This window comes from Lontra canadensis, unplaced genomic scaffold (genome assembly GCF_010015895.1).
Source record: "Lontra canadensis isolate GAN:19392208 unplaced genomic scaffold, GSC_riverotter_1.0 scaffold25, whole genome shotgun sequence".
NCBI lineage: Eukaryota > Metazoa > Chordata > Mammalia > Carnivora > Mustelidae > Lontra > Lontra canadensis.
This window is the reverse complement of record NW_022631019.1, coordinates 658,049-682,307: the sequence shown is the minus strand read 5'-3', so window position 1 is coordinate 682,307 and position 24,259 is coordinate 658,049. Positions and strand designations below refer to the sequence as shown.

The 24,259-nt window shown below is 52.6% G+C and overlaps 1 protein-coding gene across 2 annotated transcripts in view; it reads left to right on the top strand.

The window, feature by feature from the left end:
* The window catches only part of GNB1 (G protein subunit beta 1), an 82,242-nt gene extending 61,379 nt beyond the window's left edge, over window positions 1–20,863 (top strand). Inside the window, exons 4-11 of one of the 2 annotated variants that reach the window (XM_032863174.1) lie at window positions 36–142; window positions 5,044–5,107; window positions 6,029–6,191; window positions 15,641–15,707; window positions 17,057–17,258; window positions 18,093–18,309; window positions 20,250–20,362; window positions 20,567–20,863. In XM_032863174.1, the coding sequence (XP_032719065.1) occupies window positions 36–142; window positions 5,044–5,107; window positions 6,029–6,191; window positions 15,641–15,707; window positions 17,057–17,258; window positions 18,093–18,309; window positions 20,250–20,356 (927 nt within the window). In that variant the 3' untranslated portion in view covers window positions 20,357–20,362; window positions 20,567–20,863. Of the gene's footprint in view, window positions 1–35; window positions 143–5,043; window positions 5,108–6,028; window positions 6,192–15,640; window positions 15,708–17,056; window positions 17,259–18,092; window positions 18,310–20,249; window positions 20,363–20,563 lie in introns of both variants that reach the window. The other variant, XM_032863173.1, reaches the window with a different exon arrangement.
* The last annotated feature ends 3,396 nt before the right edge of the window (window positions 20,864–24,259 follow it).

The following is a 24,259-nucleotide window of genomic DNA, read 5'->3' as shown; positions in this document are numbered from 1 at the left end:
AGACTGTTAATTTGCCGTAACTTTTATTTTTTAAGATCACAAACAACATCGACCCAGTGGGAAGAATCCAGATGCGCACCAGGAGAACGCTGAGGGGGCACTTGGCCAAAATTTATGCCATGCATTGGGGCACGGATTCCAGGTGTGTGGGAGCAGGAGCAGAACATAGTGTTTGAGACGCTCAAGGGTTGTTCTGTTTTTCGGAGGAAAAATATCCTGAACTCATCTGCAGTTACTTGTAAAGACAGAGTGAGACAAGCGCACGCTCCCTGTGCACATTTCCACTCACCCGGGCTGATGGTCCACTGTTGCTGCTGCGGTGCCCTCACGTTTGTGTGAGCTGTGACCCCCGCCCCTGACCTTGGCTCTCCCAGCTCCACTGTTCTGTGCCTGCGTGACCTGGGGCAGGTCACACAACTTCTCTGGTGCCAGGGCTCCGTGCCTTTGCAGCCTGTTGTGCATAACTCCTTGGCCCCTACCTTCTTGTGGTTTCAGCGCCCTGGCTCAGGGATCATACACCTGTAAACCTGCCATGTGGAGAAGATTAAGTGTGTCGAGCTTTACAGCAGCGACTAGAACACCCTAAGCGCTGTGCACAGATTTGCTGCTGATTTTCTTGGAGCCCACAGGAGACATGTGGAAGCGCGTGTCTTAGCTGCTGCCCTGCCTCCCTTTTATCTATCATCCCAACAAGAAAGTGCTCCTCGGGCACTCATTTATTTTACTTTAACTTCTGCCCCTTGTTTGGACTTTTCCACTCTGGGTGGCTCATTTCCATCGCGTCCTGGGTCCGTCCTTCCCCTCCCCTCTCCTGCAGCGTCACTAGAGTGAAATCTGTTGGACTGTGTCTTTTCGAGGCTGCTGGAGAGTTTGTCTCTTCTGTCTTTCCCACCTGAGTCATTGAATCGCATGCTTGTGACTTGGTGGCTACAGCACGCTCTCCCAGACACCTGACGCGCGATTCTCAAAGAGCCTTTCTTCGAGGAGCATTATTTTGTGTGTCAGAGAGGAATTGCTTGGTTTTCTCTTTGTTCATGAAATTGTCTGCTTCAGAGTGTAAACAGCTACAGAACAAAAGAATCTATCTTTAGTTTGTTCTGTACGCTGTTCTGTACAATTTCAAATGCAAATGAGAGCTAACTTCGATCATTTAATGATGGCAATAATCAGAAAAACTAAGAAAAGGGAAAGCAAGAAAAATGCCGTGGCTCATCAGTCCACCTTGGAATTTGTTATCAAAAGTAGACAGTAACCAAATGGTATGTTGCCTCCAGGGCTTTTCCTCCATCTGTAGGAACAGCAGTGTCCTTCTGGAACAGGACACTTGATAGACGCTGCGGCCAGGCTGTACTCAGAGCCTGGCACTCGGGAGCCCAGCGCTTGGAGCCTGGTCCTCGGAGCCTGTCGCGGTCGAGGCTCCCTAAGTCATTCAGTCTCCTGCAACAGCCAGGCTGTGGTCAGGGGAGTTGCAGAAGTGACACATCCCTTTTCTGAAGGGTCCCCTGGGAGCACCAGGTCACCCAGCAGGCAGCTGTGGGAATGAGGATCCGAGCTCAAGGTGAGGCAGGAGGGCTCAAGCTGGGCACCAGACCAGCTTCCCGCAGCCACGGTGCAAGCTCTGTGCTCTGCCTGGTTCAGACACGCTGTGCTTTGAGAGCCTCAGAGTTAGAAGGAGGAGAAGCAAGGCCTGAGTAAGTAGCACCAAATTCAGGTTCCCGGTCACCCCTCGAAGAAGCAGTGACATGAAAGACCATGTGGGAGGCTGGTAGGGGGCGCCGTATGGTCCTGTTCTGTTTCCTGGGTGGGGCGGTGGGATGTGTTTTACAGCTGCCTTTGAAACTGCACCGTTAGTCGCACAGTGTCCTTCTGTGGGGCCCTATTTTGTAATCTCAGACAAAAGAAAACAAAAAATCATATTCAGGAGGATCTCTGCTATTCCGAGCCTTTGAGGTACTCTCTTTTTCTAGATGGCCATATTTTCTGAGTAGGTGAATTTTTGTCTTTTTGAAGTCGAGAATATTTGTTCTTCATGATTCAAGGCTAATTCATGATTTCCAGTTATCTTACCGTGTTTGTGTAGTTTATAGATGCTCTCAAACTGCCGTTTAGTTTTCAGAACTGTAGGAGAGCCCACAGTGAGAGGTCTAGGCGTGTGTGCGTGTCAGTGTGTATTACGTATACATTTATGTTTATCAACAGGGTATGTTCATTTATACTTAAATTTTACCTTTTACAACATTTGAGGGTCTCTTTCAGTTACATGAGTTAAAGTGAAACTTTTTCTCCCCTTTCTCCGTTCTTCTGAACTCTTGTTATAATTGAGAGTCAAACACAGTTGGCCCGGCTAGGCCCGAGAGCCCTCCCTCCTCCAAGCAAACGAGGGCCCGGAGGCATTTGGATGCGGGCCTCTCTTCAACCTCTGTCCTCAGCTCCCCGGACCCTCGCTTCCGTGCTGGCTCCGGCCTCTGTTCCGGGTGGGCGGTGCCTCACAGTAACAGACCTGGCAATAGCTGGAAGCTCTGGGGCCGGAGTGAACGCAGTTCTCCAGCAGTTGTCCTGTCTCGGATCAAGAAGCGTCCTCTCTCACCTTCTGGGGGATCATCGGACAGCTTAACGTTTCTCTAGCCCTGGGCGAGTCAGCAAATACTAAGCTCTCTGACCAGGAGACTTTTCTAAGGGTGACCCTCCTGGAGGACGAGCTTCTTTACCTCGGCTTGGATTTTCCAGCAAAGCCCGTGTAAAGGGCCAACCAGAGCTTCCCCAGCAGGCTGAACCCTACTCTCTTACGCGGAAGGAAGTAGCTTTACGAGCCTAATAGGTTTGTTCCTGAACCTGGGTGCAGGGCTTTGCTTTAAGAAACTGCATCGGGAGAGCGATCGGGTTAGACCTGCTCCGAGCTTGCTTCTGGGATGGATCTTGCAGCGCGGCGCGGAGACGGCTGTGATTTGTGCCGGACTCGTGGGCTCCGTGTAAAGGGAGTTCTTGCATCAGAATGTAGAATTTGGAGGAAAATATCACAGCTGTCAGAATGGCTTGAATAAGTATTACCTCCAGGTTTTGATCAGTTCGTTAAGTCAAATATGCTCTTGGCTGAAATGGTCAAAACCTGTGTTTGATTGAAATCTTTAAAATGAAAAATCTGGGGGCTGCCTGGGTAGCTCAGTCGTTAAGCGTCTGCTTTCGGCTCAGGTCAGGATCCCAGGGTCCTGGGATGGAGCCCTGCATTGGGCTCCCTGCTTGGCGGGAAGCCTGCTTCTCCTCTCCCACTCCCCCTGCTCATGTTCCCTCTCTTACTGTGTCTCTCTCTAGTAAATAAATAAAATCTTTTAAAAAATAAATAAATAGGGGCGCCTGGGTGGCTCAGTGGGTTAAGCCGCTGCCTTCGGCTCAGGTCATGATCTCGGAGTCCTGGGATCGGGCCCCGCATCGGGCTCTCTGCTCAGCGGGGAGCCTGCTTCCTCCTCTCTCTCTGCCTGCCTCTCTGCCTGCTTGTGATCTATCAAATAAATAAATAAATAATCTTAAAAAAATAAATAAATAAAACTAAATAAAAAATCTGTTGGGGCGGTGGCCATGCAGCCCTGTTCCCACATCACCCTGTTTCCAGGTACCTAGAGTGTCCTAGTGCAGAGGGTTAAAGACCCTTGGGGGTTGGTTACCTGTCCCCCTTCATTGGGGCGGTTGGGCCCATGGGGAGTCTGGAGACCTGGTCCTTCTCCCCCAGGTCTGACCCCACCACTGTCCTCTCCTATGGTAGGAGGGGCCATCGGAAGCAGGGCCCTGCACACGTGTCCTGGGCACCTGTACAGCATCTGAACTCACCCTTGGGGGCATTGCTGGAATGCTCTGCTTAAAAAGAGAAAGAAAAAAAAATTAATCTCATTATTTACCATACTGTGGCATATGTCTGCCCAGCATTATGAATAGAGCCTTCTTGGCATTCCTTGAAAATACCACCTTCTGAGGACAGAGTTCTTAGGGTATCTTATGAGTAGCTGTGATTCCCAGAATTGCTCGGTCCCTTTGCCCCATTAGTCATGCTTTCCTTCTGCAGCATCCTGCCTTAATTCTGCAAGTAAAGACAGAGTACCTTTTCCAAATGTAGCAGTTAACCAAAGCAAGAAAATAATCGTGAAGCAAATTTATGACAGTTAACAGGTCTCTTCTGCAGGACAAGACACGATTCTCCTGTAGTTCGTCATCTCTTTGCAAAGCAGGTGGGAGGTTAAGTGCCTCCTTGATGTTTCTAGGAGACCTGAGTTCCAGATTTAGCTCAGTCTGGGAAATTTTCATGATTTTTGTTTTATTTTGTTTTTGGTGAGAAATGTCTCATAAATTTGGAATATCTAAAAGCTGGTTATTCTTTACTATCTAAGCTTTCTGCATGTCAAATGGAACACAAAGTTGTATACTAAATATTTTCTGCCTCCTTTGGTTCTAAAAGATCTATAGGTCTGAAATTTTATTTATAATGAATAAAAACTAAACGTAAGCAGTTACAAGAAATCAACCTGTTGGGGCTCCCGGGGGGGCTCAGTCAGTTAAGTAACTGCCTTTGGCTCAGGTCATGATCATGGGTCCAGGGATCGAGTCCCACATCCGGTCTTCTCTCGGTGGGGGGGCCTGCTTCTCCCTCTCCCTCTGCCTGGCACTCCCCCTGCTTGTGCGCGCGCTCTTGTGCACTCTCTCTCTCTCTGTGTCAAACAAATAAAAATCTTTAAAAATTAAAAAAAGGGAAAAAAGGGAAATCAACCTGTCTTAGCTCACCAGAGAGTCGCTTTGGTGATCTCGTCCGCATTTGAAGGCAGGCAGTCTTGACTCCGAACTATTACTTAGGGGAGCATTTTCTTTCATGCTTTCAAAGTTGAACTAACAATTAGACCGTTTTAATTTTTTTATAAATCAGTGTGCTTTGCCTCAAACAAATGTGACGCTGGAGCTTGTGTTCGTAGTCACTGGTCTGTCCTGTTGCCCTTCTGTGATTCAGGGTTGCTGTGGCGCTGCTGTGGCACTGACCGGTTTTCTTCTGCCCTCTCCCTGCAGGCTTCTAGTCAGTGCCTCACAGGACGGCAAACTGATCATCTGGGACAGCTACACCACGAACAAGGTAAGGACTACAGAACCCCTCCCTGAGCAACTGGCCCCGGAGGACGCGTGTCCAACCTCCAGCCACTTGTGTAAAAACACGTCCCACAGGACAGGGAGGGAGTCACGGCAAGCTCTGTTCTCAGTGTGACGCCAAATCTCGTGGCAACCCCGTGCTACTGGTGTCTTTGGCCGCGGCCCATGGTCTCACTGCAGGGCAGCCGGGAGCTATGTCCCTCATTAATGGTTCTGAAAGACCTGCATTCCGGAGTTCGCTCAGTCTGAGAAACTTTATGTTTCATCTAAAAATGTAGGGGCGCCTGGGTGGCTCAGTGGCTTAAACCTCTGCCTTCGGCTCAGGTCAAGATCTCAGGGTCCTGGGATCGAGCCACGCAACAGGCTCTTAGCTTAGCGGGGAGCCTGCTCCCCGCCCCCGCCGCCTGCCTCTGCCTCCTTGTGATCTCTGTCTGTGAAATAAATAAATAAAATCCTTTAAAAAAAATTTTTATTTGGGGCACTTGGGTGGTTCAGTCGTTAGTGTCTGCCTTCGGCTCAGGTCATGATCCCAAGGTCCTGGGATCAAGCCCCGTATTGGGCTCCCTGCTCTCTCTTAGAGAGAGAAAGCACAAGTCAGGGGGAGGGTCAGAGGGAGAAGCTGACTCCCCGCTGAGCAGGGAGCCTGATGCGGGACTCGATCCTTGGATGCCAGGATCATGACCTGAGCCAAAGGCAGATGCTTAACCAACCGAGCCACCCAGGCACCCTGGACTTCTAATTAGTTCTTCATCTGACTGGCCACGTGTATAAATTATTTTCAAAGCAATTCTGGCTGTTGTTTTGCATCACCTTCTCTGCAGTGAAAGTTGAAGACTGGAAATAGAGCCCTAGTGTCTGCAGTTCATGTTTTTGAACTTGAGTGTCTGCCTCATCTGTATTCTGTCAGGTCCATGCCATCCCTCTGCGCTCCTCATGGGTCATGACCTGTGCATATGCCCCTTCTGGGAACTATGTGGCCTGCGGTGGCCTGGATAACATTTGCTCCATTTACAATCTGAAAACTCGTGAAGGGAATGTACGTGTGAGCCGTGAACTGGCTGGACATACAGGTACGTGTTCGCACGGGTAACTTCGGGGCTGGAGATGTTTGCCTGCCATGCGCTACAGGCTTTGGACGTAGGCTTCTTCTCAATGATTGTCGAATGGGACTGATTGTAACAATGCCAGAGACATTCTGACATGCTCACTGGTAAGAAACCTTTGGGTTGAGGTCTTCGTAGCGTCCTGTTTGCAAGGATCTTGGGGACTTGGGCCACCGTTTTCACACCTCACAGCCGCCCTTTTTCATTTCATGGTAACGTAGTTCGGTCTGTGGGGTTTCCTATAAGCCATCTTAAACCTCGAGTGCCTTTCTACGAGGGTTTCCCAATCTACACATACACGTGTGACGCACGGAGACGTGTGCACACACACACGTACACGGATAGATCAGCGCAGCCCCCTTTAGCCACTTCACACCCGCTAGCACTCCCACTGAAAGGACACAGAAGCGAGCCCTCTGGGCTGTTCTTGCGGACGCAGCTGGCTTTAAGGGTGGGGTGGTATATTACTGTCCGCGCTTGGTTTCCCTGTGATGCTTGTCTTCAGAACAGACAGCTAGTGTTTCCGAAGAAGGAAGCCTCGTCCTCGTATCTTACTTGTGTGACTGCTCAGTTCTCACAGCCCCTCCCCGCTCGGCCCCCCGCAGCACACACAGCCAGAGAGGTGGTCGTCAGCTCAGGGCATGTGACTCTCCTCTGACCCCGTTGAAGCCTTCTATGTAGTTAACTTCAGCCAAACAAGAGTACGTCTGGAGTGCTTTTTTTTTAATGTTTGTGACTTTTTGTCTGTCTTTATTAATGTATAACTGGCAAGAGCATTCTGTCAGCCTCAGGGATACGGTACAGTTACGTGACATCTGCGCTCATCGCAGTACGTGCACGCAGTCCCCTTTGTTTCCTCCATCCCCGTCCGGCCTCCCCTCCGGCAAGCGGCGGAGTTAGACGGGATGGCGGTCCTGTCTTTCGTTCGCCACCGTCCTACGTTATCTTCTGCTCTCTGCTTAGCTGGGATTGCTCCCTTCTTAACTTTCTGGCTTCTTAAGGTAGAACCTCAGACCTTTCTTTTTCAGAGAGAACCACTTAAAGCTATACATTTCCCTCTAAACAGGGCTTTAACTCTATTATCATTCAGCTTGAGGGATTTTTACTCTCCTCTTGATTACTTCTTTGGTTCGTATGTTCCTTACAAGTATGATGTTTAATTTTCAAGTACCTGAAGTTTCCTTGTACAGCTTATTATGGATTTACAATTAAATTCTGTTATGTTCGGAACACAAACCCGTGTCATTTCAGTTCTTTTCTGTTTGTTGGGACTTGTTTTTGGTGGAGCAGAGAGGGTCGGGGTGCGCAGGCCGCAGACCCTCGACAACTGGTCTGTTTTGCAGGTGCCGGCCCGTTCTCCGTGTGCTTACTCGAGCCAGACTTCAATCCCATTCGCGTCTCTCGTGTCTTTCTCTCTCTGAGCTGCTGGCAGCGGATGTTAAGGGCCTGACTGGACTTTCTCTCTGTAATTCTGGCAGTTTTTGCTTTGTGTGTTCTGAGCTCTTAGTAGAAGTACGTGCATTTATGGGTGTCCTGTCTTCCTGACGAATCGATCCTCTTGTCATGATGTGATGTTCCCTTTTCTCTCAGAACATTCTCTGTCGTAAGTCTGCTTAGCTGATACCCGCAGAGCCGCTCCCAGTTTCTTTTGTTTCCACGTTTTTTTCCGTCCATTTTCTTTCAACTTGGCTGTATCTTTTTAAGTAGGGTCCATTATAGACAGCCTCTAGTGGGTCACGTCTTTTATCCGTTCTAAAGGCCTCTGCCTTTCCGGTGGTGCTGGTTCCCTCCTGCTTCCCGGAGCGGGTGTCACGTAGCACGCATGCCGTTGGCCTCGGCTCTGCCGCGCCGCTTGCTTTGCTTTCCTGCCTTTTGGGTTAGCGCACTAAGCTGAGTTTGTGCAGTTTATCTGATGGCCGTTTGGTTTCTTCTTTGCATTAATTTTTCGTGGTTTATGTAGGGATTACGACGTACATTCATAATGTTTCATGGTCCACTCAGAGTTCATAATGCATCAGTTCATATCAAATACAAAAACCTTGCAGCCATAAAGGCCCATTTAATCCCCTTCATCTTTTTTTTTTTTTGAGAGAGAGAGAGAGAGAGACCGTGCACAGATGGGGGGAGGGGCAGAGGAAGAGTGAGAATCTCAAGCAGACTCCACACCCAGCTGGGAGCCTGGCGAGCGCAGGGACCCAATCTCAGGACTCTGAGGTCCTGACCTGAGCTGAAATCAGGAGTCAGACGCTCAACGACCGAGCTGCCCAGGCGCTCTCTGCCTTTCGTCCTCCTTTGTCACGTTTTCAGAGCTGTCGTCCTATGTGCCCCCATCGTCCGCGGTTCTGCCTTTCCCTACAAACATTCTTGGCTGTTTGAGGAAGCTTGAGTTGCCCTTTACTTTGACCCTAGTGTTGACCATCCCTGGTGCTCCTCCTGCCTTTCCGAGGGCGAGAGCTTTCTTCTGCGTTCTCTTCAGCGTAATGAGTTCGCTTTGGTTTTGTTGTTGTTGTTTTTTAAGATTTTACTTGTTTATTTGACAGAGACATAGTGAGAAAGGAAATACAGGCAGGGGGATTGGGAGAGGGAGAAGCAGGCTCCCCACTGAGCAGAGAGCCTGACGTGCAGCTCAGTCCCAGGACCCTGAGCCCATGACCTGAGCCCAAGGCAGATGCTTAACAGCGGAGCCACCCAGACGCCCCAGTATCTTGAATTTGTAAAGCTTTGTTTTTTACTAAATTAGGGACATTTTAGGCCAGTCCTCAAAAATATTTTCTGTTCTGTAGTCCCCTCTCCTTTTGCACTTCAGTGTGTGGGTTTTTCGTATGGTCCTGTGGGGTCCCGGGACTCTCTTCTTTTTTTGGCAGTCTCCCCCTTCTGCAGTCTGTCCTCGGGTTCATGGGACGTCTGTCACCTTCAGTGTTCTGACCACCCAGCAGCCCCATACGTCAGATGTTCTGTTTTCAGATTGTAGAATTTTTGTTTGCTTTTTAAAAAATATCCATTACTATTCTTCTGCTGAGATTTCCCATCTTTTTATTTATTTCGTGTATATTTGGTATCCTTCATGGTTCCGAGAGCCGTCCTCAGAACCGTCATCTGCCGTTTCAACAACAAATCCTCTGGGGGTTGATCTTGGTGGCTCTTTCCTCTTCAGTACGGGTGACACTTCCTATTAGTATGATTAGTAATTTTGAACACCTCCCTGCCCCCAGGGACGTGTCGCGTTGTCAAGGATGTACTCTTGTGTCCGGCAAACCCGTGCTGCGCGCCTTCAGGCAGCCACAGAAACCTTGGCTGTCCTTCCCCGTCAGCCGGGCCTCGTGCAGCCCGCTCTTTGCCCGTGGGGTTCCCGTGTGAGCTCTGGCCCTTAGGTGCGAGGTTGAGGGCTCCCGCTCTGTGGCTTTCCCCTTCTAGGCTTGCTTCTTTCCCTTTCCGACCATGGTTGTCTGCAGATCTGCCCGCTGCCTAATCAAGAAGGTCAGACAGGGATCTTACCCGTGTGGCATGAGATGGGGACCTGCCACCAAAACACTCCGTGCCTTTCTTCTTTCCAAGTGTAGGCTCGCCTCCTTGAGGTCTGCCCTTGCTTCCTGCACCTTTAAGATGCTTCTTTATTTGTTTCAAAGATTTTATTTTTAAGCAGTCTCCACACCCACTGTGGGGCTTGAACTCATGACCCTGAGATTAAGAGCCAGCCAGGCACCCCTGTTTGTTTTGTATTTGTCCAGAGCTCCTGCTTGTTTTCTGTGGGAAAGTTGCTCCTCTGGGTGGGAACTGCTGCCCCACAGCCGGAGGCCGGGGTAGGCTCTCTGCACGGTCCTCGTGAGCCGCGTGATTCTGTCCAGGGAGCACACCTCATAAACCGCTTTGTTTCTCGCGCTGATGAGCTTCCAACACAGAAAAAACATATGTTCTTAATGTTTATCAGTCCCTGATTTATCCTCAGATTCAGTATATTGACTTCCATTTTTAATTAAGGCTTTAAAGTTTTTAACACTGCATTTGTCAAAAAAAGAAATATATGAGGCTTAGAGGAAATATTTTGCAATTTTTGTTTTCTTCCTATGTCACGAAATTTGACTTCCTGAGAGTTGAGTGGTTCCTTAAAAACATTTGGCCTCTTAAGAATATGTATTACTGGGGCGCCTGGGTGGGTGGCTCAGTGGGTTAAGCCTCTACCTTCAGCTCAGGTCGTGATCTCAGGGTCCTGGGATCGAGCCCTGCATCGGGCTCTCTGCTCAGCGGGGAGCCTGCTTCCTCCTCTCTCTCTGCCTGCCTCTCTGCCTGCTTGTGATCTGTGTCTGTCAAATAAATAAATAAAATCTTTATTTAAAAAAAAGTGTATGTATTATCTTCTTCAGACATGATACATAATTTTCATCTTCAAGTCAATAAAGGTTGAAATCTGATAAGCTTAAAATAATCTTATTTTAGTCAGAGGGTACAGGTGTGAACTGTTAATGGGTTCAGCACATCGCAGGGTTTATGGTCTTTGTCTCGTCTCAGACCAAGGCATCCGTCCGTCACTTAGGATGCCTCTCTCTGGCCTGAGCATCAAGTTGAGAACTCTTTGTTAAGCCATGGTGGGGACATTTTCTTGTAGAATCTTAGAAAGTACTCCTGTGAGTGCTGTTACCAACAGGCGTACTGAATCCTTCCTAGTGGCTGAGGCCCAGGATGGGAATCGTGCACTCAGCCTCGGGAATTAAGGCTCTTTGTAATCATTTGTGGCCTGCTCTTGTTTCCGTGCAACGTGAGGGTCCACATGGAACCAACAGAAGCTTCTTTCTGTAGAGTCAGCTACCCAGGGTTTGGATATCTCTGCCCGCACTTCAGAGAGGAGCACTTGACGGTGCTCCATCTTACAGAGCAGAGGATGCCTCTGGGAGTGGCTGGTGGACTGAGGTCCCAGTGATGGAGAGGAGAATTTATTATCATTAGTATAAATGTATTACACACAGAATACCACTTTCCAAGTGCTATTTGGTGGAAATCCTCATGTTTGAGAGTGAGGAGCTCCCTGAAGACTCACATCGGACGAAAGTGTCAGGCCTGGTGTCACAGACTGTTCTCAGAGCCGGTCCCTGCGTGCTAATGAGGAGAGAATGGACACCTGCTTTCAGAGGTCCCTTCCTTCCCAAACATGTCATTGCAGTGTGGACACAGTGCCCTTCCTGACATTAGACGCATAAACATTTTGATCAGGAGTTTAGCCAGAAATTTTCTGGGTACAATATGGTATGTTGTCTGTGACTGCCTAGCATTCCTGCCAAACCGGCTGTGGTGGCTAAAACTTTGTTTTGTAGGGATGGTTTGTTCATACAATCTGAGGCTGAATATTTTACATCCACGTGAGCGCGCAGTGACCAGACTCGCTCTGCACTAATGACTCGTTTCTCTGGCGCACGCCGGCAGACTCGGCTGTGGGCAGATCGTCACTCTGCCCCAGGGTTACCCCGGGCTGCTTGTTGGCACCGTCGTCGCTGGCAGTGAGTTAAATGTGACGTGCTTTGGGCTTTAGGCTTTGGGTGTGTGTGTCACAGTCTGGTCCCGCTGCCCACTAAGTAATCTCACGGATGGCTCTGTGGGGTCGGGCTGCCTGATGCCTGGCGGGGTGCAGGGTTCTTGGTGCTGTCTGCTCAGTGCTTGCCCCTTGGCTTCCCTCTGGATGGCTCCCTTGGCCTCCTTTCCATCTGGCCCGCTTAGCAGCTCCAGCAGAGAAAGAGCCTCTTTTTCTAGGGTGGCCGCAGGTCCTGGTCTGTGCCTGCCATTGGCCACGCTAGGTTCCACACCCACCCAGCCAGCCTCCTGGACAGACTGCCTAGATCCAGACCTCACACCATCCTGGAAGGATGATGGCAAACTGCCCAAAACCCCAAGCTCTGAGGGGACGAGGCCACACAGCCTTGTGAATGCATCCGAAGCTGTTTCTAACCTGCTTATGTTTTCGTCTGATTGCGTCTTCTGCCATTTACACTTTATAAATTTGTTTCTCTTTGGGTACCGTAAACTCTCTTAACTCTGACTTACTTACATACTTACTTATTTAAGAGAGGGAGGGAGAGAGGCAGGCTCCATGCCCAGCACAGAGCCCAATGCGGGGCTCGATCGCACGACCCAGAGATCTCGACGTGAGCCAAAATCAGTCAAACCCTTAATGACTGAACAACCCAGGCACCCCAAGCACTTCTGACTCTTAATAAAACCCTTCTTTGGCATTTCCTCACTCTCACATCTTTGAGTTACTTTGTCGTGTCTTTTTTCCCTTTTTAACCAAACTCCTCAAGCAGCTTGCTCGGTCTCTGCTCTCGGCCGCTGCATACACCGCAGAGGGAGGCAGGTGGTTTTCCCTCTAGCTTGGAGCTGGAAGGCGCTCCCTCCCAGAGCAGAAGCTGCCCAGATGCTGCACGAGCCCCTGCCTGGTGGGCGCCCGTGGTGGGGCCCTGTACCTCCACCTCCAGCTTCGACTCAGCCATGGTGCCCACCCTGGTGCCCTGGTGCTCTCCAGGGGCGGGCTGGCCTCAACCAGCACCACATGCTCGTTGGAGAAATTTGGGGAGATAACTTTAAATGCTCTTCCTTTGTGTTTTTAACCTGTAATCTCATCCAGAACTGTGATGTTTCAAAAGAGTCGAGCGAGACCCAGGGGCACCTGCGTGGCTCAGTGGGTGAAGCCTCTGCCTGTGGCTCGGGTCATGATCTCAGGGTCCTGGGATCGAGCCCCGCATCGGGCTCTCTGCTCAGCGGGGAGCCTGCTCCCCCTCTGTCTCTGCCTGCCTCTCTGCCTGCCTCTCTGCCTACTTGTGATCTCCGTCTGTCAAATAAATAAATAAAATCTTAAAAAAAAAAAAAAAAAGTTGAGAGAGCTCCATTGCCTGCTGATGTGTTCCTGTTGCTGGATATCTGGCCGTTTCCCATTTGTCAGTAGTGTGAACATTCTTGTAGGTGAATGACCCCTCAAGCTCATAGCCATTTTCTTGGGATAAGTTACCTTCATTGGGCCTTTGGTCTTGGGGGAGCCACATAAGTCACTTTTCTACCCACATTAGTACTCGGTTTTGCCCTCTCTGGGTCAGTAGCTTTTCCAATGCAGAAGTAAGTGTATTCGCTTTTCGAGCAACAGATTTCCAGCCAGACAACCTGCTCTGTCAGGACGTCCTGCCTCTGTCCTCCAGGCCTCGGCTGACAGCACTCCCTGATCTCCCCCTGGTCCCTGACCCAGGCGCCTGCTCTCTGCACTGCTGGTTTCAAGCCTCCTGTCTCTGGACTGTGGCAGCCTGGTCCCTGCCCCAGGCTGTCCCCAGCATGTCCTGACACTGTCCTCCATGGTTTCTTTGAGGGGCACAGGGACACCTTCGTGCCCGTGCACCTCCAGACTCAGCTCCCGTACTTGACAGCTGTGCTTTCCCAGCCCCTGTGTAGGCTCCCAAAAGACAGCAGTGCCGTTGGCAGGTCACTGGGTAGCACATCCTGAACTTGGTGCAGACCCCATATCCACAAACACACACACCTGCTGGGAGCTGTCTTCCCCTGAGGTAACCCCCTGTCCACGTACAGACACACATGTCTGCACCAAACACAGTCCTCCCAGGTCATGTATTCATTCTTCAGTAACAGAGTTGGTAACTGCCGACTTTTCAGAGCCCATGGAGTGCACACACAGCTCCGCTCCTGCTCTCTGGGACCACCCCCAGTTACTGGGGAGACTGGGGCTCATCACAGAACGTAGTGCTGCTCCAGCCACTGCCTGAGGACTGAGCCGTGTATTTCTGATTTCAGAGCCCACATTCTGTTTTCTTTCTTTTTCTTTTTCTTTTTTTTTTTTTTTTTGAGAGAGCGCAGGAAAGCGAGAGCGGGGCGGGGGGCCGGGCAGAGGGAGACTCTCAAGCAGACTTCCACCTGGCACAGAGCCCTCCACCTGGAAATTGGGACCTGAGCCAAAATTAAGAGTCGGCTGCTTTAACCTCCTGAGCCCCCCAGGTGCCCCTGAGTCCACGTTTTGAAGCCACTGACTGTGTCCAGCCCGGTGGCTCCTCTGAGGCTGTCCTGGTCTCACGGTGGGGCCACTGGTCAGGTGCACAGTGTGGATGTGGTATCGGGTGATCTCTCGGCACAGGCCACTGCTCACCTAGCTGGGCACTGATGCACCCCGGGGCTGCCTACTGTCCCTGTGGGTGGGTGTGACCTGGGCTCTGGGAAGTGCTTGACCATACATCCTTTTCTAGGCACATGGATAATGTTTAGAAGTTGTTATTGCTAAGTATTTTGGCAATATTTCTTAGATAAATGCTTTGTTTTCCCTGTATTCTTACACTTTCCATACCAATACTCTTCTTATGGGTTTCTTCTTTGTGTGTATTTTGTTTTTTATTTCACTGATTTGCACAGCGTCGTATGTGGCTCTGCTGTGGACTGGGAATAAGGATTTCTGGGCAAACGAGGCCGGGCGTCCTGTCCTTGCAAGAGAGGCAGTGTTGCTGCCCCTTCCATCTGACGCCTAGCCAGCTGGGGTGTGGGTGGCGCTGGCGCTGTGCTGGGCGGCGCTGGCGCTGTGCTGACCAGCCCACTGAGCACGCTCCTTCTGGGGTCAGATTGGTTGACCCTGTACTTCTAGTTCTTGGAGTCCCTTACAGTAGAACAAAATTGTGAACTGCAGTAAACAGAGCTAATTAAGTAGAAATCATAATGTGGAGGTACTGCAGAATCGGTTTCCTGGTTTACCTTTCCTCCTAGCACACGTCGGTGCAGGCTAGAGGTCTCCTACGTCCCAGCCTCAGCCTCCCAATCTCAGCTCCACAGCTCTGCCTCCCGCATGCTCAGCAGGGCGGGTGCTCGGGCAGCACACAGCTGCTCCCATGCCAGCCTCCGTACTGTAGCGTCCTGGAGAAAACAAATCCACTGCTCCACCTGGCACCCCAACCCCAGCTCTGTGCCTTCCCGGAGGGCTCGGGAGGCCTCTGCAGACCACCGTCTCCCCTTCCCCTAGCATGTGCTTGCTGTCTCTGCCCCTGGAGTGTGAGCTCCGGGAGGGAAAGGAGCGCTCCTTTGCTCACGGATGTGTTCCAGGTGCCGGGATGAGCTGGTGTGTGAGTGGGAAGGGAACCTCTGTCCCCGCATGTGGGCCAGAGGAGCGGAGGCGGAGTGTGTTCCCTGCATCTGCCTGTGTTCACCAGGGTGCGGGGCGGGCAGCTTACTGCCTCCCCTTTGTGTGGGGCCCACGCCTCCTGGCCTGTGGGCTGTGAGCCAGCAGTGCTGTGCGCGAGGCCCGGTGTCGCCAACAAGGCGGCCGTCTTCACCTGCACACGGGACTCCCAGGGGTAGTCCTTCTGCTGGAGTGTGTCTCTGTTTACAGGACCTTAGAGTTGGGGCGGGGCGGGGCTTGCAGATCGGGGCTGTCATCCGTGTTTGTTTTCCAGGTTACCTGTCCTGCTGCCGCTTCCTGGATGACAATCAGATCGTCACCAGCTCTGGGGACACCACCTGGTAAGCATCTGAGCGCCATGCCTTTCTCCCGCTGCTTGCCTTAGATGTGTAGGAAATAAGATTCTTGGCGTTAATTAGGCCATCTTTTATTAGTCTGAAGAGGCCGTGAGGCGGCAAACACAAGTGCGGGAGTGATGAGTGAGTTCATTGTACTCTGCAGACGTTAAAGCTCCAAGTTTAGTTTTGAACATGGAAGGACTGACTCACAGACGTTGAGGCTGCAGCTGTACGGGAAATGCCCATTTTTCTTTCCCTGCACATGCTCCCTGGCCGGCTGACACTCAGCAGTGCTCTGGGGGAGCGGGCGTGCTCGCCTGTGCTCTTGGTGGGACGCGGTGCCGCGTGGACCCGGCGGAGCTCTGGGCACAGGGGCGCGATGGCACGTGGACTGTGCGGACTTCCCCGAGTTCGAGCTGTTCCCTTGCCTAGAGTTAGAGTCTCTGGAACGTCTCCATTTGCGGCCCCAGGACGCACAGTGTATGTGATCAGATGGGTTGGTTGGTTTGCTTGTTGGTTTGTCTTGGTGCAGATCACATTTTTAATCATTTCCTGTTGAAAAGAGTAAGCCGTCTGCTGAGGCTGCAGGTTCACCTTAAGGGTTGTTAACATCATTTGGTTTGGTTCAGACAGGGATTTTAGGAGTCGTTTCAGGCTGAAACTCTCCTGGGGGCTTTTCTGGTCTTGAGACATGATGTGGTCGCATGCCCTGTGCTGGGGCCTGATTCCAGACCCAGCTGGTCCTCGTCTTCAAGGTGTCCTTTTTGTATAAACTTTGAAAGCCCACAAAAGAGGTGTAATCTAGATTGTCAGTTTTGGGAAGAATTTCTTTATTAGAAGATAATTTTTAAAGCTTTATCATTTACGAATAAGTGTTTTTCAGAGTCCTGGGCACGTTTTGTTCCCTCCCTGTAGTCCTTCAGGCCCCAGGCAAGGAACCCCACACGGTGTAGGTGTAAACGGTGTGAGTGGGTTTGCGTCGGAGCCGGAGGTCCTGGCAGGCTGGCATGGACTGAGCGGTTTTCAGTGGGGACGCTTCCTAGAGTCTGTAGCACAGAACATGGCACGTGCCGCCCTCGTGGCTCTGTCTACGTGTCACTGAACCCCCCCCCCCCCCCAGTTTGGAGCTGCTCGGTGGATGCCACTGGGCACCAGACGCAGGGCCGCTCGTGAGCCCTGTTCCATTTGTGGCTTTGTTTCCCTTCCACGCAGTCACATGACAGAATTTAGATTCTGTCGGGAGAAAAAGTGCAGAGGTCTGCTGTGGTCCTAGATGGTCTGAGGGACAGTTTGTCACATGACTGGTTATCTGACAGAGTGAGGTGACTGCTTGTCCTGTGTCCATGCTACAGTGCTCTGTGGGACATCGAGACCGGCCAGCAGACGACCACGTTCACTGGACACACTGGGGATGTTATGAGCCTCTCCCTTGCTCCTGACACCAGACTGTTTGTCTCTGGTGCTTGTGACGCTTCAGCCAAACTCTGGGATGTGCGAGAAGGGATGTGCCGGCAAACTTTCACCGGCCACGAGTCTGACATCAATGCCATCTGTGTGAGTAGGGGGTGAAGCTGTGGGTCCGGGGCCTTTGCAAGCCGTTAGCAAATTAGATTACTTCTTGTATGCTGCAGAACACATCAGGTTCTTAAATGTGTTCAGGGTTAGCAGTTCTGTTTTGTATGCACCTCTAACCTATTTTACGAAAAGTTCCCTGTAGCAGACGGAGGTGGGATGCATTCTGTCTTCGTGACACCAGCGAATTTTGTGCCACTGTTCACACTGGGGTTGGGCCTGTTGTGTGCAGGGACCTGCTCCCAGCCCCGGGGCAAGCCAGCGATCGGTACCCTGGCTTCCCTCTAGTTGGGGGGGCAAACGAGGCAGTAGTCAGCCCAGTCAGCACAGCGTCTTAGGAGCGGGAGGCAGAAGCTGAGCTCTGAGTAGGAACCTTACACCCTCGGTCCCTCCCTGAGGTTGGGGCACAGCCAGCGAAAGGAACCTTCCCTTCGCCACATCACCCTGATGTGAGGGGCTCTTGCGAGAAGATGTGAAGGGTGGGGTCTGGTTGGTTGGGGCTCAGGGTCCCTTCTCCACAAGGCTAGTCTGGCTGCTGGTGGCTCTCAGGGGTGACGGTGCTCTTCCTGATCCCCTGGGAAGTAGTTAATCGTGAAGCGTAGTCCAATCTTGGGAAGACAGCGGCTACGTCTGCCCCAGTACCGACATCCTCACGGTCAGGTGCCCAGGCAGCTGCCGCTCCGACCCACCGTGCTGGCCGGAGCCCAGCCCCTGCTGACCTTGCTGTCCCGTGCCAGCAAGAGCCCTGCTGTCGGGCAGTCCTGTTTCCAGAACTTCTCTTTGTGTATTTGCACACTCTCTTCACTTGCTTTCTAGTTCTTTCCAAACGGCAACGCATTTGCCACTGGCTCGGATGACGCCACCTGCAGGCTGTTTGACCTTCGTGCGGACCAGGAGCTCATGACTTACTCCCATGACAACATCATCTGCGGGATCACCTCCGTGTCTTTCTCCAAGAGCGGCCGCCTCCTCCTCGCGGGGTACGATGACTTCAACTGCAACGTGTGGGATGCACTCAAGGCCGACAGGGCAGGTAGGTGCTCGCTGGGCCCTCCTGGGCCTCCTGGGGGGCTCGGGTAGCACCTTCGAGGATGGACGTGATACACTGAGGCTGGAATGTTTAGCTCTGTGCCAGCCATGCTGCTAAGAAACACGCGCCTGCGTACGCCTGCCCGCCTCATGGCATGGCCCAGTGGAGGGCTGGGGGACAGGCCAGGGCGTGCATGCTCGGGCTGTCCGGGTGCACGGGCTTCCAGAGCGCCGGCATCTGCCCCCGCGCTTACTGTGTGCGGTGCCCGTGGACAGCCGTGTGAGGTGCTGGCTCTTCGGGGCCCTCGCCTCGCTTTCTGTCCCCTCTGGTTGTACGTGGTGGAACTGTGTCAGCCAAGTGTGGAGCACAGGCTTGGCCCGGTGTGCCCAGTGAAGCATGAAGTCTGAAGTTCACACATCAAAGGCAAGTGTGTGGTTGTCAAGTGCGTGAAAATTCAGCTTGTACAGGGGCGTCTGGCTGGCTCACTCGGTGAGGAGTGCGACTCTTGATCTCGGGGTTGTTCGTTCAGGCCCCACACAGGGTGTAGAGATTGCGTAAAAATGAAATATGTATGTGTGTATGTATGTATGAATTATTTCCTTTTAAGATTTATGTTTTTATTTTAGAGAGAGCACGAGCAGGGGGAGGGGACAGAGGAGAAGCGGACTTACCGCTGAGTGTGGAGGTGGACACAGAGCTCAGTCTCACCACCCTGAGATCATGACCCGAGCCGAAACCAACAGACGCTTAACTGACTGAGCCACCCAGGGGCCCCAAGAATAAAATCTTAAAAAGTAGTAATAAAATACAAGTTGCACAAAAGATGAGAAACTGTCTGTATTAAACATGGACAGTCAGGCAACTCCGTTGAATCGATACGTTTGGAATATTTCAATTCTGTATCTTGGCAGGGGAGGAACGGAGCATGACTCGGGGTCTCCTGGGGTTCTTATGTGACCTCCTAGTTTCCGATGGACCTTTCCCGCCCCGGGCTGCTCCCTCTCGAAGACCTCTTGCTCCCTCCGCCTCTGCCCCAGCCGTTCCCTGGTCGCGGCGCCATGGCAGAGAGCGCTGCTCCATCCGGCGAGGCTGTTTTCGCAGCTGGGACACTAGGGACTGTAGGAAATGGACCAGGGGTTCTCTGAAATCAGCCGACAGGAGGCCTGTCTCACTGTGGGTTCAGCGTGGGGTCGCCGTGTGACGTTCCGTTGGCCTTCTCCTTCCTGCATTTGTCACCAGCCCTCTGAGCCTTGTGCCTTGTGCTAGACTTCAGGGGTTATGATGAGGAACAGCCTATAGCCTTGCACTCTTGGGTCGCAGTTGCCCTGAGATTGAGATGGTTGGATTCGCTTTTGCTGAAAGATTTGCTTATTTTAGAGAGAGAGAGAGAGTGCACTAGTGGGAGGGACAGAGGGAGAGAGAAGCAGGCGGACTGCACACGGAGTGGGGATCCCAGCATCCCTTTCAGTCTCCTGACCCCGCGCTCGTGAGCGGAGCAGAAATCAAGAGTCCGACGCCCCACCGACGAGCCCCCCGTGCGCCCCTCATTTAAGGTTCTCGCCATCATGCGTACACTCAGGAGCTGGCACAAGAGGCCCTGAGTTCTCCGCTGCTTTGTGCCCTCCCTTCTGGGTCCGCTCCTTGTCCTGCTCTCCTCGCAGCAGACTTGGCCCCAGGGCTCCCTGCGCTCCGGGGGGCGGGGGGGCTTCTTCCCCAGCCGGAAGCGCCTGCGCTTGTTGCTCCGAGCTGTACTCGCCCTGGGGGAGCGCGGCTTCTCCTCCTCCTGGCCTCGTCCTTTCCTGTCACGGGGGCGTTGCAGGGGCTGGGCCTTAGGGCCCAGAGGTCCCGCGAGGTCCCGCCACCCAGCCCTGCGTCACATCACCATGTCACTGCCCGCTGGGGCGCCCTGGGTCCCGGGGTGACTGGCTGTCCTCTGCCCTCAGGTGTCTTGGCCGGGCACGACAACCGCGTCAGCTGCCTGGGGGTGACTGACGACGGGATGGCCGTGGCGACAGGGTCCTGGGATAGCTTCCTCAAGATCTGGAACTAACGACAGGTAACAGGACAGCCCAGCGTGCCCCTCACAGCACAGGGCGTTCGGGCTACCGGGGCTCCCGCCAGGAGCTGACCCGAAACTGTGGGGAGGTGAGGCCTCGGCCCCTGAGCGACGAGCCCTGGAGGCGGGGGCGGGAGGAAGAGCCGTGGCTCTGGCTCCAGGTGTTGGCTTTTTACGTTCCTTTAAACTGTTTCAAAACAGCAGGCAGACGTCGTGGCGACTGGAAGATCATTCCAACCTTGAAGCGTGACAGTGATAGCATTTCCAATCCACCCCTACTAACGCGGACGCCCTTCCCCCTCAGAACTTCAAAAGGGCAAGACCTTTTCCTTCACTTATTGCTGAAACCAAGAGCACAATTCCCACAAAGAGAAGAATCTCTGTGCTGTAAACTCAAGACAAATTGTGCATTCCTCCCGGGACCATTGTCTTTGTTTTCTTTTTTGTCTCAAATGAATTTAAAAGGAAATACTATAATAAACGTGCTAACCAGAAGGTAAACCTGAGTGTAATTGCGAGGCAGACACACCTTTTCACTAGTTCATTTGAATTTTAGGTCAGTGACCCTGTTTTGTGCTGTTCATGCAAAACAAGTTGAGGATTTTATCTTGTAATTGGTTCTGAATTTCAAGTCGTGTTCGTAACAGGATTTTGCAAACATTCACGTTCCCTTTTTAAAATCGATTCCTTTACGTCCGGTAGTTACACAGAGGAAGAGGGTGTGGTGCAGCCTCTCTGAAGTTGTTAATGATGTAAATTGAGTCCCTCACTTTTGAGTTTGTCTCCTGTCACATAATCGTTTCGCACAAACGCGGCTCAGAAAGGAAGATGCGAATAAGGAAAGGCACCAAGCACACGCTGCGGGCGGCCTTGGGTGCGCGATCAGGCACCTTCTGGCCCCGCCCTCCACCGTCCTCCTGCCTTCTCCGTTCAGTTCTTAATCTCACCTTGGGTTTCCTCGTGAAGCCACGAAGTCGGAGGGAGGTGGGTCACAAGAGCCCGACACTACCCTGCGCCCTGCCCCCCAGCCATCAGGAACCTCTGTTTTCCAGAGAGGCGCCCGTCCTGTGCTTGGATAGTCAGTCAATTATTTGTGTATGAAACCATGTACAAATCAATGTTTTGAAAATAATGATCTCAAACTTTCTAAGTTAAATTTTAAAAAATTTGATCGTTTGCCATATTGGGTGGGTTTACTCTTAGAATCGCATGCTGTAGAAATGCTCAAAAGCGCATACAGGACCCAGTCCTTAGATGTTGTTTTTCTTTTAAGAAATAACCTCTTTACAGTTGTAACCACTGCGGCTCTGCCCCTCATGGCTGCTCCGCACCAGCGTTGGAAGCCGGGCGGCCAGCAGCGCCACATGCTTGGGCAGCGGGATCGTCACTGTTTCTTTCTTTCTCTTGGGAAAAAAAAAAAAGTCCTGTTCCAAACGATCACTGTTGGATTCAGGGGCAGGGGTGGGGGGCAGGGACCGGAGACCCTGGCCTTCCTCTGTAACTTCCTCCTGGCCTGTCTCGGCCGTGGAGCCAGCCTTCTGCACCAATTCTGTAAGGAGGCCGATCGTTCTCGAACACAGACCTCCCCGGTCCCGCTGGAGGCCCGTGGCCGGCAGCAGTGTGGGGGACGGCAGTGCTGGGGGTGCCCCCTGCGCCCGAGCCCACTTCCCAGCAGTAGTGGTGGCTTCTCTCTGCCCGTGTCTGCAGCAGCCCGTGGAGAACCGTGCTGTGACGTGCAGCAGGCCTGGATCTGGCAGAGAGAAGGAGCACGAGCCCTCCCTCCTTTCCATCCACACCTCTGTAGCGCTCTCTGCACCCTGTGCCCCTCACTGTTTGTATTTAATTTTAAAGTCAGTGTATTGCAAGGAGGCTGGATGCAAGATAGATACTATATTAAACTGTACTGTTATTTAAGATGTAATAAAGCAGTTTGACATGAGGGACTTTGGTGTGGCTGCTTATTTGCCAGGCTGTTTGGGGTCCTGACGGCAGCCCTGTTGTCCTGGCCGCCCTGCTCTGGGAGGTCGGCTGGAGCTGGTCATGTGGGCTGTCCCACGGCTGCCCGTTTCTCTGCCAGGTCTTTCATCCCCATCACCAAGAGTCCATGAAAGCAGGGTCGGGTCCTCTGCCGGGTCCCCGCAGCTCTGCCACCACCCAGACCATGCCCCCCACCGCTCCCGACCTCTCGGGCCGCTGCCCAGGGTGCATGGGGTGTCCCCAGGTGGCCCTCCCTCCGGTCTCTTGTCTTCTGGGCCTGAGCCCCTTGCTTCTTCCTCTTCCCTCTGGAAGATGTCTGAGGGCGTTGCTCCTGCTGACTGTTTTTGATCTCTGTCTGGATAAAAAGAACTGCAGCTCGCTCAGAAGGAAAATAAGCATCTGCCACCAAAGCGTGAGCAGCAAGTCAGAACGGGCCCGCGCTCCCAAAGGCCCCACACCTGGGCGGCCCTGTTCCTTCCTCACTCTTCGTAGCTGTCAGCAGTAACCTGGTAGTTTTCATGGGTTAAATGTTGGTACTTTTTCATAAATAAGTGAAGACTGCTCTCCATGGGAAGTACTCCCACCTGAGTCTCTGTTCTCCCAATTATCAGCAAGATGGAGCAGCGGGGGCTTCCTGAGTGCTCCTGCGAGGACCAGGGGTGCTGTCTCCTCGGAGACTGGCAGCCTGAATGGTGGGTTTGCCTGGCTTCAACCTCCTCCCCCACAGCTCCTTGAAAGACACTGCCAGCTGTCTTACGAAATGCCAGAGAGCATCCGAGGTGCCCCTGGGGCTGACAGCCAGAGTCCTTGGGAGGGAGGTTCTCCTAGGATCAGAAAGCAGGTGGTTAGGGGTGCCTGGGTGGCTCAGTCAGTTAAAGCGGCTGCCCTCGGCTCAGGTCATGATCCCAGGGTCCTGGGCTCAAGCCCCACGTCAGGCTCTCTGCTCAGCAAGGGAATCTGCTTCTCCCTCTCCCTGCAACTCCGCCTGCTTGTGCACACGTGCTCTCTCGCTCCGTCTCTGTTCAATAAGTACAATGTTTAAAAAAAAAAAAAAAAAGAAAGGTGGTTAGCCTGCCCAGGGGCACACCCTGGAGTGGGCACGAAGTGGGCATGGGGTAAAATGGAACCTGGTAGCCCTCGGATGCCTACCTGTTCCCTCTCTCCGATGCCCCAGCCTGGCACCCAGCATGCCCCCTGTTCCCTGACCCCAGGGCAGAGAAGCTGACATGGCCTCTGCATGGTGTGGTCTCTGCTGGCTTTGACATTACTGCCCCACATACTCACCAAAGCAGTCACCGGAAACGGGCATCAGTAGGGGCATCTAGAAAGGGGCACCCGTGCTGCTTGGGTGGACTGTGCTAGTTCTCAACCTTCAGGCACAGAACTCAGGGTTGCCAAGACGGAGTGGACCCTTTAGCATTTGGCCTGTGCTGCTGGGAAAGTCCCGGGAAGTGACCTCTCGCTCTGTGCCACGTGTCCCCCCTCCAGGGTGCCCACCCTGCTCCCTTCCACTGCTCCAGTCTCCCCTGCAATCACCGCCCCTCCTGTTCCAGTCGTGGCCTTGCCCTTGGGGGCACACCTGTTGCAGGCACGCTGTCTAAGCCCCACACGGAGCCCTTGGAGGCTAGACTCCAGCTGGAGCCTCTCTCTGACTTCTAGGGCCCTGTCCCCACCACACCCACTCAGTGTTGTGCCCCAGATGGATACTGGGGTCTCCTGCCACCTCCCATAGACCCTGTCCCTCAACCTGGCCCCACCAGCCCTGGGGGCTGCCCAGAGGGTTATGCCGTCCAGGCAGTGTCTCCCTTCTTCCTAGCACTCTGTCTACCCCCACCACTGCCTGCTTCTTGAGTCCAGTCAACGCCCTTTCTAGAGCCAAGGGCAGACTGTGCCCTTCATGTCCTCGCTGCAGGTTACTTG